The sequence below is a fragment of the Pelodiscus sinensis genome, chromosome 1, assembly GCF_052426305.1.
Source record: "Pelodiscus sinensis isolate ZL-2025 chromosome 1, ASM5242630v1, whole genome shotgun sequence".
Taxonomy (NCBI): Eukaryota; Metazoa; Chordata; order Testudines; family Trionychidae; genus Pelodiscus; species Pelodiscus sinensis.
Window position 1 is genome coordinate 113,246,109 of NC_143052.1, and position 19,420 is coordinate 113,265,528.

Genomic DNA, 19,420 nt, shown 5'->3' on the forward strand with positions numbered 1-19,420 from the left:
TCTCAGTCATATTCCTCCCTTTGCAGGCTGTACCACCATTGCACTAAACTTTTCATCTCTACTACTCATTAAGGCTGACACAGGCTGCAAAGCTGGGTCTTTCATCACCCGCCTGTACAGTGACACGTACTAATGGACAAAAAAAGGACACCATTTTTGTAACTTTCAACCTCAGCTGCAACTAAGTACAGAATATTTGGTATTACAGGGATCATGTGCACAGATGTGCTACTGAGACCCTGATCTAAGCCGGATGCACAAGGAGATCACCCCAAGGGGTGACATTCTAGTCCCATGCAAGCCAGTGGAAAAGCTCCCATGAAACCAGTGGGGTCAGGATTTCATCCACGATTGTCTTGAGAATCTTAACTCTGCTTTTCTCATCTTCTGTGTAGACATGTTATTAGGTGCAATGATGCAGCAACGTGGGCGTTCGTTTATTTTGGGTGTGTTTTTATTATTATTATTGCACATCATAGCTTACTTTACAGAAATCTTGTTTCTGGGTGGGGTGGGACAAATGGGATTGAAGATATGTTTGCTGAGAGTGGGATTAACAGCTGGTGTGATGAAGGACTGAATCTCATTAGAAAGAAATGTTTGTCTAGTTTAAAATTTTAGTACCAAAAAATCCATATGTTTGTGTATGTTTGCTCTACTAAATGGATCTCTTTAATGTGGATGTTCCAGTCTCCAGCACAGAAATTGGGGATCTAAACGGTAAATAAAATGAATTTGGATATTGGGGATTAAAGAGAATAGTACTTCACACTTACAAGAATATAAGCACGGCCATACTGGGTCCATCCACCCAGGTATCCTGTCTGCCGACTGTGACCAATACGAGATGTCCCAGAAGGAGGGAACACAATAGGTAATCATCAGATAGAGAAGCATCATGTAGGGAAGGGCCCAATCCTTTAGTGTGCTGAGATCCCTGCTTTCCCACAGAAGAACTCTGTGGCTGGAAAGGTCAGTCAACAAGGAGACAAATGACCAACTATGTATTCATACTGTCTTAGGAGGAGAAGAGGAGGCTGAAAGAAGAGATTGAAAGGAGAAGAGCTGAAGCTGCTGAAAAACGTCAGAAGATGCCAGAAGATGGCTTGTCAGATGACAAGAAGCCATTTAAGTGTTTCACTCCCAAAGGTTCATCTCTTAAGGTACGTCTATAAATGGGAAGTAGAATAGGGACTCGAGCTAAAATCCCACATACAAACACCCCAAACTACTGAAAACACTTGAAATCTGAACCAGGATCTCAATCTGAATTTTGCAAATGGACCCCCACCCCTCTTAGCTAAAACCTTCACTCCAAATACGTTCAAACCTTGCAGTGCTTGCAATCCAGGTCACGATTTTGCAGTATGAGCCGCTCTGTAGAATGTTCATGAGTCTGTGTATATATTGCCTAGACCATTTATGTGTGCGCGCCTACTGACCAGGGCCGGCCCGAGCCATTCTTGTGCCCTGAGTGCCCGGTGCATGTGCAGCCCCCACCCTGGGTGCACGGCGCATGCGCAGTGCCGCCCCCGGGTGCCCGGCAGCACCAAAAGTTTGGGGACTGCTGGCCTAGACTGTAGGCTACCCATTGTTCCTGATAATTAGGAATGTCCAAAGAGGGGCCTTTTTGATAACTACAGGAGGAAATTATCTTGGAAAATGTTAGTGTTCTAAGTGTCAAACTAATACTAGTATTTTAGCACTTGCTTCAGTGATGATATGTGGTTAGAGAAACAAGAGATGAATCAGAAATGATCTCTTCCTTTCTCCATCTTCAGTTCTCTTTCTCTCTAGTATTTATGAAGAACACTTGGCCACAGCGGACTCATATCATCTACATGCATATACTGTATATTAAATGTATTTACCAATAAATGAATCGCTCCCTAGGACAGAGAGCTACTATAAATTTAATCCACCACATAAGCCCCAACTACAAGTTGTTGAGCTCAATAGTGTATGCTTTGTAGCAGGGAAGAATAACTACTTCTGCACCAAGGATTACAGGTTGGCTTTCTCAGTGGCTTGTGTTGTGCAGAAGGTCAAATTAGATGACCTCAGTGATTCCTTGAGGCCTTGAAATATATGGGTGAATCCTGACCTCCTGCTGACATCAAGGGGAACATTGCCATTGATTTCCTGGGAGGCAGGTATTCATCTTATGCACTTGTACTGTCCTTTGTACAAGGAATGGGGTGAACTCCAAGGGTTATGACCATAGTTCCCTCTAAGGTGCATGCCTTAGGGGGAACTATGGTTCCCCAAAAATTCTCCACCTGCCCCCCTCCTTTGCAGAGCTGTGCAGCAGTGCACTGATGGAAGGTGAGCTGCTGCTGCTACTGGTGCGGGGCGGGGGAGGCTTAGCTGGGCAGCTCTTTGCTGTCTCTGACTCCCCAGGGCTGTAGCCAGAGCCACATAATAACTGTCCAGCTGCTCTGGGGGCTGGGGCCAGGGCTGGGCGGTAGCAGCTGCTCCTCCAGCTGCCAGGGCTGGGACCATGTGGCGGCAGCAGCGGCTCCTCTGGTGGCTGGGGCCGGCCTGGGACCGTGTAGCCACGGCAGCAGCTCATCTAGCAGCCAGGGCCACGTGGCGACAGAGGTGGTGGCTGCTCCTCAGGTGGCCGGGCTGCCACGCAAGAGTAGCTGGGAAGTCACCGCACAGCTGTGGCCCCAGCTTCAGCCCTGGGGAAAGGCTGGAGCTGGGCTAGGGCCATGTGGTAACTGCTCCTGGGGCAGGTTGCGGGGCAGCTGCTGGAGCTGGACTTAGGACTGCAGTGTGGCTGTTCTGGGGGCCGGGCTATGGAGCAGCATGGGGGGGGGGGGGTGCCAGGGAGCTGCTGTGATGGTGGGGGATCAGGCTGCATATCTTCTGCCATCATCACCGGCGGAGTGGCGCTGGAGACACTTCATCCCAGCCCTCGAGTGAGTTGCCTTTCCCTTCTGCCTTGGGGGTGGGAGGAGCCTTTCTGAGGGAAGGCGCATGTCAGCCCTGCTCAGCCCCCTGAGCCCATTGCAGCCCACACAGCGCTACCTGCCACTTATCCTGTTGCTGCTCTGCTGCCCTGTGTAGACAGCAACAACATGGCTCAGACACTGGGTGGAGGGTAACCTGGGCAGGGACCCAGCCAGGGGGCAGGCCGGGGTGTTGACTCCCACAGCAGTGTGCCACAGGCTCCCTTCACCACTGCAGAGTGGGGAAAGGAGCACCCTGCCCCGGATTCTGCCTGGCTGTGCCAGTGGGGGTCCATGCTATTTGTGCAGCATTATTCAGTGTGGCCATATTGCACTCCAGTGGTACCCTAAAGGCAGTGATCTCGCTTCTGTACTTGGGTGTTACCCCTACTGTAGGTAGGGGGATCCTTATCTTGTTTACAGCCAATGAAATGACTCTGTCTGTCCTCCCTCCCCCTCCCGCCCCCGAATAAAGCTCCCAAGATAGGGGCATTCTGGAGGAAAACTAGAGCAGTGCTGCATTGTGCTTATTCTTGGTTTCCTATGACTTCTATTGAACTGTGGTCAGTACAGACTTAGAGCAGCCTCGAGGCTAATCTAACATCCAACAGCAGCTGGACTTGCTTCTGGCAAGATGGAAAATACAGGAGGCACAAAGGGGGCTTAGATTCATCTTTCACTCTTCCAGCATTCCTGCACTGATGCACTGTGGCCAAGCCTTGGTATCCTAATAAAAGTTGAGACACGCTGTAGTTCTAACTTTTCTGCTGGATCTCATCCATCTGATGTTGCTCGCAAACCCTCTAACATCTTTGTGGTGTTTTGAATTCTGACAGTAATTCTAGAATCATTTGGACTGGAAGGGCGATCATCTGCTACATGTAGCTTGGGGAGGGTCTGGGAGAGGGCTATAAACAGAGGATGTTGACCACTGAAAATTTTGCAGCATTTTCTTTTTAGTTGACTTCCTATTAAATAAACATTTAAAGTCATGTACCTGGTTAATTATCCCTTGTTTTGGTGTTCTCACTTCCATAACGTTTTACAATATCTATCTATCTATCTATCTATCTATCTATCTATCTATCTATCTATCTATCTATCTATCTATCTATCTATCTATCTATCTATCTATCTATCTATCTATCTGATATTTGTTAATAACTTGGGTGCCTCAGTGGCACCCATCTGAACAAGCACACATGACCTCAATATTGTGCACAAGACAAAACTCACTCCACACATGGATGGAAAATCTTAGAGGGAACACTGGTTATGACCTGCCCAGATAAGCTGACAGATTTGCTGGGTTCCTGGGGAGGGGGGCCCCAGCTCCACACTCCCAGAAAGGGCGGGACCAGGGCAGCCAGCGCTCAGTACTGCCCATACCACTCCACTCCTCCCCTCCATGCTACCCAGAGCATGCTGCCCAGGGCTCTACCACACGCTGCACAGGGCTTCAGCAATGGGAGTCCCAGACCCTTTGAATCACCAGGGCTCAGAGCAGTGGTCTACTTTGCTCCCACCCTCCCTGCCCCCTGCCCATCCTCAGGCCCTCAGCATTTTCTTTGAGAGTTATATCCCACAGCAGAGCTCAGGGGTCTGATGCCCCCTACCCTCAGGCTTCCGTCAGCCCCTTCACCCATTATTTTAGGTAAAAGTCCAACAGGTCCCGGGCTACCAGGAGTTTTTGTTTATTGCCTGCTACTAAAGAGTTTATGAGTAGTTACGGCACTAGCAGCTTCTTTCTAAGCCCCCAGCTGCTAGAGATCAAGACCACTGTGCACGTTTCTCCTATCTGAACTTTTTCTCCTTGTGAGTACCAAGATGTCGGGCTGACTTTTATTAAATGTATTTCAGGTTTAGTAGTATGGCACTCAGGCTTCTAGCAGGCAAATGTCATGACTGATTTCTTTCTCTCAGTCTGAGACAGTTGAAAGGGTTTAGTAGAGAATTATTGAATAGAGTTGGATGCAGCTTCTTGTCCTCATGAAGCTTCCCTGTACAGCTATATATTAAAAACAAAATCTTCGGTAGGTTGCTGAAACTCCCAAACTTTGTTCAATTTTAAAGACTATATTCACAGGGAGATGATAGCTGTGGTCTCAGTGGCAGGAGAGAATTGAGGGCTGTGAAAGCTCACAAGAGCAACTGGGCTAACTTTGCAGGCATTTTTAAATTGAAAATATATATCAGTGATACTCCCTGAATATGCCAATCCTGTCTTTGGTGGGCAGCCGCGTTATCTGCTGAGTCCAGCTGAAATTAGCCTCCTCACTGTTGGCCTACATCTCCTTATTGGCTTGCTAGGCTCCATAATTGAGGTTTGGGCAGGTCTGTGTGCATGGTCTGTGGGGTTCACTAGATCACTCTTTGACCAGGATTTTCCTTCACCCTCATTGCTCTTGCTCTGAGCTAAAGAATTTCATTTCTTCAACAAAGGAGCGATTTCACTGAGGAGTGGGGGAAGCCTTGTTGAACTGGGTCCTGGTGCACATCAGTAGGCAAGAAAGAGGCAGAAAGTAGTGTGGGATGGTGACATTTTGTGGATGCTACATTTATCTATCAGGTAAAGGGTTGACTACAAAAGCACAAAGATCAATATAATTTAGAGAATCTGAGTGAGACATGCAGCTGACCGTCATCCCTTACTTATTTTGTGCATGCAAGTACATATAAAGACCACAATGAGTTAGCATCTAACAGACCACAGAAAGTCACCTAGTAATACCTGTTGATGATAGAACAGTTAAAAGAATTTCAGTGTGACCTGAGGCTCCCTGCTTCAAGAACACAACAGGGACACCAAGCTTACCATCGCTAGCAAAATAAGGGAACTGGGGGACCCACGAGGAACTGGAACCTGAGGTATAGGCTGGAGCAGAGTTTTGCCTGGCCTTGTTAGGTAAGGAAGCATAGTTTGAAGTTAATATGGAAGGTAAAGAGGAGACAAGAAAGGGAATTAAAGAGCAGTGTGTTCAGGCTTCCTTGCAGCTGTGCCGTCGTGGCCCTGGGGGAACTGAGGTGAATGTAGAATGGAGTCCTTCAGATGAGAACACATGGGCTGAGTTCTTTTCTGTATGACGGTGAGGAGGAAAAATGCCAAGAGAATGCAGGCCAGATTCATCCTGGGCTCAGGGAAAGTGGAGAGGCTGCTTGCTCTTTCTTCTGTCAGGGGTTGCTATGATTACTTTAGGCCCTGGTGGACCATTACAGCAGTGAGTGACAGTCACTCCTGCACTGTCCCCTCCCCTCTTCTCCCCTTGGAGTCTCTCGTGGCACAGGAATATACAGAGCAAACTCTGCTGTTCCTGTAAAGTCCCTTCTTCCTTCCCTGTTTAGCTGGCGCCAATGGGCTGAAGCATGTGGGTGAACTTCAAGCCTATTCCTGAAGGCTAGTGAGAAGAGTCATAAAACTGGCCTAGTAAAGCAAATGAATTAGAGGCCAGAAGACTTGGAAAACAAAGTCTTCTTTGGGCAGCGAACCCCACCCCCACTGTCTGACTCCTCAGTTGGACAGGAAAACCAAACCAGTTTGGAGCTGACATGGGAGGAACGCCAGCTTGCAGCCCAGGCGTGGGTGGGAGCAATGACAACTGTGGAGTCTTGGAGGGTCTCCAGCTCTCAGCTGAAGATCTTATGTGGGGGATAAGAGCCTTCTGTGATAGCCAGCTTTCTCTGAAAAGCCACTCTGACTGCCAAGCCAGGATCTGTGACCTTGCAAAACCGGAGACTATTTCTATTTTCAAGGCAGATACCTTCGCCTAGCACAGTACTGCTTGTTTAGGCAATTACCAAGCATCAGAGCACTGATCGGGCGGAGCTAGACCCCACACAGTTCCTGACTTCTCTGAGATGGCCTGCTCACAGACAGATTAGCATTGTAAGATTCAAATTTAAAAATATTTTTCTTTAAAGAACTCCTCTTAAGTTTCATTTCTCCCCCACCCCTCCTATCATTTCCCTCTTGAATATGAGAGGGAGAGCCTGTGACTTAAACTCATCACTCAAGTAAGTCATCCAAGTGAGGCCAGGGGTGCACAGATGTTGCTGCCTGCAGTGGAAAGGAAGTCGGGTGCCTAATGGGACCATGGAGTATGCTCATGCTGAAAGAGTCTAAGAGCAGGCTCTTTCCTCCATGGAGCCAGAACCCAAAGTGGAACTGAATGGCCTGGTTCCTGCAGCTGAGTGTTGTGCATTAGTTAATGCAGTATGGGCTGCTATTTCCCCCTCCCTCCCCCCCCCCCCCCACACCTTTTCCACTTATTTGAAGTGGCATTTCTATTGACTTGTCATCTGAGGTTGGTTGGTAACATTTATTACCCACAGTTTAAAAGTCTACTATGTGGCTATTAAGATAATTAAATGCACCTTAACCAAACAGCACATGATGTGAATATTTATGTGGTGAGCTGTTCCTAATTGTTATGTAAATGGATGGGTCAAATCCAGCATTAATGTATACCTTATACCATCCTAGTCACATCCTTGGGCTGGGCTGCATGGTTGGTAGTGAAGGCAGAATTGGTCCCATAGGCCTCATATTGTATCTCTAGCCTCATTAGTACGTTCAGCTATTTCTTTGTACATTTATGGTAGAAAAATGCTCTGTGCTTCCAAGCCTGCTCGTACAGCTTCAAGGAGAGGAAATGCATTAGCAGTGGTCACCCTCTATACAAATCCTCTTCCAACTTAGTTGAACTCTGTATTGCACAGCACTCATTAACTAAGGTCCTGCTTCTGCAAAATGCTGCTTTATGTATGTGAGTAAATAAATCCCATCAATCAAGTTAAGTGGGTGCATAAGGGTTGTCAGATAGGATTCCTGATGTTTGTGACTGTGTCTATGTTGTTGGTCAGTTATTCTGAAATTTGACTGGCAGGCAGCATTCTCTGTAAACTGAGCGCTTGAGCGGTCAACCAGGAGAGATTCAGGTGCTGCCCAGCTGATTTTCAGAGTGCCCAGAGTTTCTCACAGCCGGGAGCGTGTGTTTCTATCAGTGGTGCACATCTGCACATGCATTGGTGTATATGACAAAATTTATTCTTCACACAGAGAGCAAGTTAGAAGGAACACTGCTGGCAAGGGCTGGCTTCCTTTAGACAAAAGGCTGGGTTCTTTCCCATCTGGACAGTTTAGCTAGAGATTGATGTCTTTGATTTTTTGAAGCCCCTGCTTGCTTCTGTGATATGTTCCGGGCAGTGTTCCTCTTAACAAAACAAGGGTCAAAGCCATTTAAAAAGCCCATAAAGGCTTTCTTTGGGGTTTGATCTCAGATACAGGAAACATTAGGAGAGTTTCTGCTGGTAAGTTAACAATCTTGTTTTTTTTCCCCCTATTCATTTTACAGATCTATTTTGTAATTTTGTTTAGTGTATGTGCCTATTATTCCTCCGCCTGTGCATGTAGCTTGCTTAGTGTGCAGTGGGTTGAGTGGCTTAGTCCTCTGCATGTTGCCACGTTGTTTGGTGTAAGTGCATTAAAAGGTCCTTTCCTCTTCCCCCCCGCCCACCCGAATGCAATGATAATAAAAGAGTGGGCTGTTGCTGAGCAGTGCGCCAAGAGAGATCCTCAAGCAGGCCTGGAGAAACCTCATTAACAACTGCTTATCTCTTCAGGCTGGAGAGGCCTGGCTTGGTCCAAAGGATGCCAGCTAGCTCTGCTCCGGTCTCGTTTCCCCCTTGCCTTCTGCAGGAGCCTCTCTTGGGTTCCTCTCTTGAGCAACGCCCCTTGGCATCCTAAGCAAGTACAGAGAGAACCCCTAGGTGTAGTGAGTGTACAGTCGTTTCCCACCTTTTTGCTGCTCCTCCCCCACTCAATGATTCTCCCACCCCTCTTGGCAAAATCCCTCGCTCAGGCTGAGAACGACGGAGCACGGTTTCAGCTAGAAAGCTGGACACCTCAAGACTGGAGAACTAGGTAACTGCTTGCAGTGGTGTTCAGGGCTGTGGTGGATACAATCCCCCTTCTCCCCTGAGTGAGCACAGGGAAACTCCAGAAAATAGCCAGTCTAGCTTGGAAAACACCTTTAAAGTTGGTCCTTGTCCAGAAGGGTTAAAGGGTATATGAGCTAGAGTGTCACCAAGCTTTGAAATGAGCAGGTTCTATAAACCACACATTAGCTAGCAACTTTGGACCATGCTCTTGCAAGCTGTTCTGCATGTCCCCTTGCCTGCATACAGGGGACCCACTGATATTGGTGAGGGAGGGGTCTGTGGTGAGGAGCTTATGAGAAAAGAGAGCCTTCAGTTTGCATAGTGTATGCATGTGTAGGAAGGTCCTTTGGACATGCCATTCAAAGCACACTAATCTAGAGCTGAATGCAATGGGAAAATAACAGAATAGAACGATGTCCAGTATCTGTTCAGACTGTATTTGCTGTATAGAAACTAAAAAATAATCCCATGTGATTTATCAACATTTATCCTTTCAGCAGTCTCCCATAACCAGAAACCTAGTAGCCAGTGACTCTGAACTGGGATCCATTGCTGATTGGCAATGCCTACCTTTTTTCTTATGTGTTGTATAATGGTTAGAAGGAACCAATCTGTGTCAGTTAGTATCACAGCTCTATCCCTTCCATTTTAACCACATTTTTTCCACGGCCATGTCAATTGTATTACTTATGGGTCAAGATGCCTTCCCAAAGGAGATGAAATCAGAGGAACATGGACAGCCTTCTCCTGGCTTGTGTGCTGCTGCCACTGTGTGGCTGGATAAAGAATTGGCCAGACTACATGTCTACCGGCAAAATAAAGCAGACTTCTCTCTTCAGGAATGTATTTGGCTCTGAGACATGGGCGAGTAATAGTCCATCTTTTGAGATCAACTGCTGGGAAAAGAATGTGTCTTAGATCAGTGTGGAGCATTTGAGATGCCCTGGAAATATGCATCAAAGTCACTGGGATTGGTTCACTTAGTTTCTCATTCAGAACTAACGGGAACTTCCTGACTCCCTGCTTCTGTGGTCCTGAGTTGTGGAATTTCCAACCCTTTGAACTTAAGGTGTGCTATGGAGTTAGCTAATTTTATATAGCGATGAGGAGGGAGAGTGCAGGGGAGAATCCAGCACCATGTAAGTGAATGGTCTTAAGTTAGTTGTCATTGCTTCAACTTTGAAGATTCAAGGGCAATAGTAGTTGGAAACAGTACATGGAGATGCTGGTAAATCCACATTAAACCAAATTCTGGGATAACTGATGATCAGCTATCTCCTGTACTCATGCTGTTCTTGCAGTCGCTCCCGAAAGGAGCTGTCAAGCCAACTGCAGAGCAGGGAGGAGGTCCATCCAGGTGTATACTGACAGAGAGAAGTAAAAGGAGACGAAATTGTTGGCACTGACTCCATCATCTCCACCAGACCTCCTCCAGCCTAGACAGTGGAGCAAACCTTCTCTCACATAACTTCTGGCAGGGATGCAATCCCTCTGTCCTGAAATTATCTGGAGACTTAGGATGTCTCTCCTGAGACCTCCATGGTTGACCAGTATCAGAGGGTATGTCTACACTACCCTCCTAGTTCGAACTAGGAGGGTAATGTAGGCATACCGCACTTGCAAATGAAGCCCGGGATTTGAATTTCCCGGGTTTCATTTGCATAAGCGGGGAGCTGCCATTTTTAAAACCCTGCTGGTTCGAACCCCGTGCAGCGCGGCTACACAGGGCACGAACTAGGTAGTTCGGATTAGGCTTCCTAGTTCGAACTACCGTTACTCCTCATTTCACGAGGAGTAACGGTAGTTCGAACTAGGCAGCCTAGTTCGAACTACCTAGTTCGTGCCCCGTGTAGCCGCGCTGCACGGGGTTCGAACCAGCGGGGTTTTAAAAATGGCGGCTCCCTGCTTATGCAAATGAAGCCCGGGAAATTCAAATCCCAGGCTTCATTTGCAAGTGTGGTATGCCTACATTACCCCGCTAGTTCGAACTAGCGGGGTAGTGTAGACATACCCAGAGATACTACACTATTTCCGTATACAGAGACTAAAAAATAACTGTGTTAGGAAAGACAACATGGCAATTGGTAAATATTAACTCAGAGGTGACTGTGCTGTGTAGAAGGAAAGGATGCTTTGACTGGCAGTTTGGGTCCAAAAATCAATTTACTTCTCCTCATTAAAATGTATGGGATAGAGGTACATGGCTCAGCTCCAGATCTGGCCTGCTCTGATGTGTCTACTGTGGAAAACTTGTTTAATTTGCCTTAAACAAATTTGGACACATAATCTGACTCCCATCAACCCATTAGTGACCTGTACATCCTCCCTTCCCTTCACCCCTCCTTCACTAGGTGCTTACTCTTGTAAATATAGCATCTTGGGGAGACTGAAGAACATGAAGGAGGTACATGTGTTAACTTGCATAATTCCCCCAACTCCTGCAAATGTGTTTCTTAAAAAATAGGGTTCTCAGTGGTAAATGTCTCTGTGTGTTGCTGCAGTGATTTGAATTTGAGGCAGTCTTCTGTTGTTTGGATCTGTGTGTCACTACAGGCCCTTGTACTTATTTTGGGCTGCAGACTTTGCAGTTAAATAGTTACATCACTTCTATCCTTCTGTTTCTAGATAGAAGAACGGGCAGAGTTTTTGAACAAATCCGCTCAGAAGAGGTAAAGCAATGAACTGTGTAATAGACTAAATCATAGCAGCAAAGTGTTGGATTGTAAGAATCACTTCTGTTTTCTCCTTTCTAAAAACAGTGGTGCTAAACCCACTCACCCTGCAGCAGTTGTCTCCAAGATTGACAGCAGACTTGAGCAATACACCAGTGCAATTGAGGTAAGTTATTACCAAATGATATAGAGGGGCACCCGTATTAGTCTGTACTGAAAAAATTTAAAAACAATGAATAGTCCTGCAGCACCTTAGAGACTAACAAAACATGTAGATGGTATCATGAGCTTTCATGGGCACAACCCACTTCTTCCGATGAAAGGAGTTAAGGGGTCCAGATTGCAAAAATTGACAGTTAGAGTAGAGTGGATTCTAAGTTCTCTTAAGTACCTGGTGCTTGGCTTATTATGTCTTTAGGATGTGGAATGTAGCAGGTAATCCAGTTAAGGTCTTTGTTTAAACTTCTATTGCAGGTATCAAACTTGTAAATGAAATTAAGTTCTGCAGCTTCCCTTTCAAGCTGTTTTTTTTAATTGGCTTGTAATAATATGGTCACTTTTAGATCCATTAGTGAGTGCCGAGGCAAGTTAAAATGTTCCCCAATAAGTTTCTGTGTGTCACCTTTTTGAATATCTGATTTGTGTCCATTAATCCTTTGTCATAGAGACTGTCCGGTTTAGCCAATATACATGGCAGAGGGGCATTGCTGATACTTGATGGCATAGATCTCATTAGTGGATGCACAGTTATATGAGCCTCTGATGTGTTGGCTTATGTCGGTAGGTCATGTGATGATGTCATTTGTATAGATGTGTGGACAGAGTTGGCACCGGAGTTGGTTGCAGGGGTGGGTTCTTGGATAAGTATAATGGAGGTATGCTGCATAATTGCTGGGAAGAATGTGTTTGTGGTTAGGGGGTTGTCTGTAGGTGAGGGTTGGTCTGTCCCCAAAGGCCTGTGAGATTGAGAGGTCATTTTCCAGGATAGGTCGTTGATTGTTAACAATGCGCTGGAGGGTTTAAGTTGTGGGCTATAGGTGATGACATGTGGTGACCTGTTGTTTTCTTTGTTGGGCCTGTCATCAGCTTCTTCACTTAAATTAACTGGAGTTGACGTACCTTAATTCGATCTTTCGTGCCGGCTTCAGAGTGGGAGGTCAACAGGAGCAAATATGAATTGAGGTGTATCCGTGTCAACAGGGCATCCCCCATGTTTGATTTAGCGGGCCTTTACTAGACCTGCTAAATCGAACACCGGAAGATCGGACCATTGCAGTGTCAATCTTCTTGTTAGTATAGTCATGGCCTTATTCTCCCTTCTGAGTTTTCACTAGAACTATATACCTAGTTCTTATTTCTCTGATCTCTGCTGTTAGTTTTAAAGAAACAGGACATATCTGTATCTTCCAGCTCCACTCTGGCCCTTTTTGTCCGTGTGTAAAATGTAATCTCTGAGCATGCCAACTTGGATTGAGTGCCAGAGCTAGATGTTAGACTCCTCAAAGTGTGAATGGGTCAGGGTGGAGTTGTAGCTCTGTCCATCAAGAACAGCTAGACAAGCTGGTCCCATGCGGTGGGGAGATTGGGCTGTGCTATTTCAAAGCATGCAGCCATGGCTGCGATCCCAGGTATACTGGTCCTGCTTGTCAACAAATGTAAATGGTGTTGCTCCATTGACTTCAGTGCTGATCTGGAGCATCTAGGGATCTGGTCCTTTGTACTACATTGGACATAAAGCTATTGCTCTATGAGGTAAGGGAAATATTGCACCGTTCAGAACCAATGTAACCTGTGATTTCCTACCACGGTCTGGCCCTAAACTTCTGGCGCCAGACTCCTGATTTTCTGGTTTCTAGGGGTGAGTGGTCTAACTTCCCTTATAATTAGAGACACAAGGCAACTACTTTGACATCCAGTTACGCACATCCCTCACCTATTTTACAGTACTTGTGAATGTTGCCAATGAAGAGGGGATTGTGTCTTGCGTTTTGGTCACTCTGCAGAAGTTGCTCCTGGCAGCAATGTTCAACTGTTGGGTATAGTGATAAATCTCACAGACAGGGTTAACTTGTCAGTACCAGACAGAGCAGCTTGGACACACTGGACAGCATATCAGCCGTTTACAGCTGCCTTCCTTGCTTATTTGTGCTGCAGTCCAAAGGCAAATTGGTGGAAGGAGGCAGGGGGAGAAACCATTTTAAAGCCAAATAAAACTCTGGATCAGCTGTAAGCACTACTTTATAAACCTTTATACCATCAGCTACAGTTTACCATAAGCCTGGTAAATCCATGTGTGTAAAATCTGCATGAATGATAGTCCAGATCATAATGAATGTACTGACTTAAACAACTGCACTTCAAACATGTGAGGTTCTTTGCTAAGCATCTTAATTTTGCATTATAACATGCATAGTCATCAATGAAACTTCATTCAGCTTTAAAGGTACTTCACTTATGCCCCAACACTGTAAAATGCACTCGGCACCAAGGCCTTCGTTGTAAACACTAACTAGCATCTGTCCATTGCAGGGCACAAAAACTCCCAAACCTGCTAAACCAGCACCCTCTGACCTTCCAGTGCCAGCGGAGGGTGTCCGTAATATCAAAAGCATGTGGGAGAAAGGGAATGTTTTCTCATCACCCTCTGGGCCAGGGACACCAAATAAGGTATGTCTTCCTATTCTGCATGTTTAAATAGAAGTACACTAAGGATAGTTCCTTCATTGCTTACTTATATGAATAACCCTTGTGTCTGTGAGCGGTCTTGTTGGAGTCAAAGATAGAAGACGGTGCTCAGAATCTTGAAGAACTGGATCCTCAAAGATCCAGCTACCCTAATGGCCTACAGAAGAACAGTAAGACCAGAACAGTAGGTAGCAAGAGGGAAATGTATTGCAAAATAGGTTTAGTTAAGAGCTATCCTCTGACATCACACCTCTGATATCTTACATGGCTGTAATTGGCAGGACTTAAGCCATGTACAAAAAAGTTCAGAATTGAGATGTTTTTATTAGGTCATATTCTACTAGAAAATTTACTCAATTTTTTTTAAAGCATCACTGGAATATTTGAATTCCATGTCTGGCTCTGAATTCATAGGTGAACTTTCCTTTTTTTTTTTTTTTTTTTTTACAAATCAATGTACTCATGTTGTGTGTGGTACTAAATATGAATTTTAACACTTAACTCAATGCGCCCATGTTTGAAAATTCTGGCCAAATAGTTTTAGAAATGTTGGTTGATTTTGGCTGACTTTGATTATATTTTATTTCAGAATTCCAGTTTAAAAAAACCTGGATGGAGTAATTTCCTAGTTATTCCTCTGTTTGGGCTAAAGATCTCATTTGTACAATTTGGAGTGAGGATAGAAGCAGCCATGGATGCTTAGTGATTGATGGGAGCTTCATGGAATGCTCTCCAGGGGTTTAGTCACACGATTACTGTATTTTCCAGATGTGGTGGGCTAGCCCTGCAAATTGAAAGCTGTACCACCATCAGACATATTCTCTGAGGGAAATTTTATTAACCATGGAGTTTTGCTTTTTTAACTCCCAAATCATAGAGCCCTTAGGCACAAGTACTCTTAAAAAAACCTGATTTGAAATAACTACTTTGCAGGAAACCGCTGGACTGAAGGTTGGCGTGTCCAGTCGTATCAATGAATGGTTAACTAAGACCCCAGACACCAACAAATCACCTGCTTCGAAACCTTCTGTAAGTAGAACTGTAGTAACTAGCTTCTGAATGATGAGTCTGAACTTAGGTCAGTGAGAGAAGGATAGGAAACTAATGGGCTATGTCAGCAAGTAGATGGCTCCTTGGAGGCTTGACCTGATTGACGCACTAACGCTAAGAACCTGTGTATAATGATGGTACCAGAACAGCGCTCACCATGGATGGTGTGTCCTTGGTAACTGCATGGATGGATACTCTAGAAAAGTTGTGTGGGGTCATGTTACAGAGGAGAATGTTAACTTGAAGCCTCAGATATTGCACCATGAATCTGTAAATAAACAGCCATGACCTGTTGGTGAAATACTGGATGATTTGCCTCCGAGAGGAACTTGCAGGCTATTGAAATGCCCGAATTGTCTATATCCTTGGTGTAAATGAGACTCGGATCATAAAATGGTGAATATACAAGTAGTATGTTAGTTTGTTGTACTTAAGCTTTCTGAACCAGTGTTTGACTTTGTGCTTCCAGACGTCATAACTTTCAGCTAATTTAGAGGAGTGGAGCAACAGAGCTTGGAAAACTTGCATGTCCCTGGATCATCTCCCTTGCCCCCCAAAATAAATGAAAGCTGCAAACTTTTCCTCCTCCTTGCCACAGTAATCCCTAAGGGTATGTCTACACTACCCCCCTAGTTCGAACTGGGGGGGGGTAATGTAGTCATACGGAGTTGCAAATGAAGCCCAGGATTTGAATTTCCCGGGCTTCATTTGCATAAAGCCGGCCAGCGCCATTTTAAAATGCCGGCTAGGTCGGACCTCGTGCCGCACGACTACACGCGGCACGGACTAGCTAGTTCGGATTAGGCTTCCTAAACCTCATTCCACGAGGCGTACAGCTAGTTCGGATAGGAAGCCTAATCCGAACTAGCTAGTCCGTGCCGCGTGTAGCCGCGCGGCACAGGGTCCGACCTAGCCGGCATTTAAAAATGGTGCCGGCCGGCTTTATGCAAATGAAGCCCGGGAAATTCAAATCCCGGGCTTCATTTGCAACTCCGTATGACTACATTACCCCCCAGTTCGAACTAGGGGGGTAGTGTAGACATACTCTAATGTAGCAACTACAAGTGTTACTACTGCAGGACTGCAGCCCATTGTCCCAAATGTCTTTATCGTTCACCTCTTCTGTAAGGAGCACCTGGCCCAGACCACTGATAGTTGCCTTCACTCTAAACGTCACATAACTTTCTTCTCAGTTGGGTACAAGGATAGCAAGCTACAAATGAAGGAAAAAGGGAAAAAAAAGTCTTTCAGCCGCTGCCAAGAGGGCAGGGGAAAAGAAGATAAAAGGAGTTTGGGGAGGAAAGAACAGAAATAGCCAATTCTCTAGACTCCTTTACTTACCTGCATCGGGAAATAATGGTGTGTATTCTAATGAATAGCAGGGTGAAGGCCTCCATTGGATCATATTTAGGGATTCATCTTATTTTGGTATTGTATAAAAAGAGTCCATTATGCACATTGTGTAGTATGTTCAGTACATGTACAATTACTTGCCAGATCACTGCTAGCCTACATTGTGCTTGTGATTTACACCCATGTTGCCTTCACTAGATTTACTTGGAGTTGACTGGTTGCTCTTAAAATCAGTATTTGCTAACGGTTGCATGGTAGCTGAATTTAGCAGCGTCAGAATAGAACATGATCGCTGTAGCTGTTTAATGGCGACCATGGTGATGTGATATAGAATCTGGTTCTTGTCTCTTTGGGTTTTGCTTCTTTTTTCTAAGCTATGTATTAATAAACAATGCAGAACGAATGACTCCTTTCCTCAACCGCACCTTTCTTCTCTCTCTCCCTCGCAGCGGATTGCTCTCTTTCCTTTCAATATCTCTGCTTGTGTGGACTTCTCTAGATGCTTTCCTTCCTTCTGTTCTTTCTGGATTGGGGTCTCTTTGCTAGTCAGGTAAATTGATTCAGAATTCACTGTGAACAAAAACCTACATTTCTTGTAATGCTTTTGGGATAAGCCAAGGAGAAACCAAGACTATCAATTCCCAAACCATCTTCTCTTCCCTCCTAGCATCAGGATATGGATGTCTTTATTCACGTTGCTGTCCTACATGGCAGCGGGTGTAATAGGCATTAACTAACTTAAACCCACCCAAAATGAACTTGAGAACACGAGTCCTGTAGTCAGTCCTCTAGGGCATGGTCCGCTGACCACTAGTGGTCCACGACCATCTTGCAGGTGAGCCTTTGGTTCAGGGCTTGCCCCTCTCTGCATTTGGGAGCCAGCACCGGTGCTCCAGCCTACCCCCACACTCCCTCTGCAAATTTGGAGTGTCAGCACTGGCTTCCCACTGAAGTGAGGGGCCAGATCCGGCTTGTAGGGGGAGGAAACATCTCTGTGTATTGCCATTCCCCAGCACCCTGGCTGGGGTAATGGCAGCTCAGGAAACCACTTATGTGGAGGCTTTCACTGCTGCTCCCATGGCCAGAATCACAGCCTATGGGAGCAGTGGGGGCACTGTCTGATAGCAGTAGGAGTCACAAAGTCAGGTAAGTGCCCCCATCCCGCTCATGCCCAGACCCCACACCCCTATCCTCCTTACACACCACTGTATCTCCCAGACCTCCACTCCATTCCTACACTCTCCCTCCCACTCAGACCCCTCCACCCTACTTCTGCACCCTACCTCCCATCAGACCCAGCACTCCCACCTCTTGCACCAATTTTGTCATTGTGGGTGGTTGGCTAGTGGTCATAGAAAGGTCTGCTTTGAGTGAGCCAACAAGTTTGAGAACCACTGGTTTATGGTTAAATGTTAGATGACAAAATCTTGACTGGAGAATGGACAGGAGAAGCTACTCTTGTTTATGTACAGAGGGTCCTTGCTATTACCTTTTATAATGTATCATTTCTGATCCTGCTCTGGGTGAGACTACAGAGTTTGTTTACATTTAAAGACACCTCACTTGTCTATACAGAGCTATCCATGTTCTCTGGCTAGACTACATGTCCCATGATGCACCACTGTATAGGATTCCCATAAGGCACAATGCTCAAAGAACGTATTGTATCTTGAGAAGATATGGCCCAGTCAAGGAGACCAAACCATGGGAGAGAATGGGGGCATGAAACATCCAGTTGCAACTCCCATTAAGTTCTGAGGTATCTCCGTTAGATTTATTGTAATGTTGAGCTGTTTCTAAATGAGAAAATGTTTTGGTTCTGTTCAATTAACGGCATCAGCTCAAACCTACCTGAGACTTAATATTTCCCCCCTCAATAGAAACATTGAAACAAGTTCACCAAAATTGAAATTCTCCAAGGGAAAAATGTTCATACATCAGCCTTTACTCTGCCTTCTTGTGCGAATATACTACAATAACATGCATCTTAGCAGAACTTTAGATGGACTCAGGAAGGGTTTTGTACTACAGGGCTATGTATATTGGATGATCTTGTAAAGAGTCATATCTTGTTACCTGATGAAAAATGCTGTGTACTCAAATTATTTCCCCTGTACTTAACTCTGTTCGAAAGAAAAAAAAAATACTGGGACTGGGCAGTGAACTCCGTATTTAAGGTCTTAAAGGAGATCAAATACTATTTGTAACTGCTGAATAACCCATCCTCTGGTCTGGAAATGAGGAATATATTGTTTGCTTTTTACCACTTTTCCATTCTCTTCTTCCTTGTATAGTATTTAACACAGAAATAAAAAACATATAAATTAGTTATGTGTGAAGGTACTACAGGCCAAGTTCTGCTTTCAGTTATTGTACATCTATGAAAACCCATTATGAATGAGGTTTGCACAGACCTAATGTGTGGGTATTTCTGTGGGAGGTTACAGTACAGCCTTTATTACTCTTCATAAAACAAATCTGAGCTATGTTTTTTTTCCTGTGCTTTGACTCCTCCAAAAAATAGGATTTAAGACCAGGAGATGTATCCAACAAACGTAATCTCTGGGAGAAGCAGTCAAATGAAAAGGCAACCTCTCCTTCTAAGGTAATACTTCTGTATCCATCAGAGAGAGAACAAAGACACTGTGTGAGACTTTCAGAAGGCACAAGATATCTAACTCTGACTAGCATTTGGGAGGAGTTGGGCCTCTAATTGCTCTTTTGTGCCTTTTGAAAATCTTCCCCTTTTTGTCCATAGTATTAGAGGAA

The 19,420-nt window shown here is 45.3% G+C and overlaps 1 protein-coding gene across 8 annotated transcripts in view; it reads left to right on the forward strand.

Annotated features, from left to right (window-relative positions):
- The window catches only part of CALD1 (caldesmon 1), a 246,686-nt gene that overhangs the window by 223,287 nt on the left and 3,979 nt on the right, over positions 1-19,420 (forward strand). For all 8 annotated transcript variants that reach the window (XM_075897320.2, XM_075897309.2, XM_025190909.3 and 5 more), the window contains 6 exons: positions 1,023-1,163; positions 11,517-11,560; positions 11,651-11,729; positions 14,093-14,230; positions 15,182-15,277; positions 19,176-19,256. In XM_075897320.2, the coding sequence (XP_075753435.2) occupies positions 1,023-1,163; positions 11,517-11,560; positions 11,651-11,729; positions 14,093-14,230; positions 15,182-15,277; positions 19,176-19,256 (579 nt within the window). The remainder of the gene's footprint in view (positions 1-1,022; positions 1,164-11,516; positions 11,561-11,650; positions 11,730-14,092; positions 14,231-15,181; positions 15,278-19,175; positions 19,257-19,420) is intronic.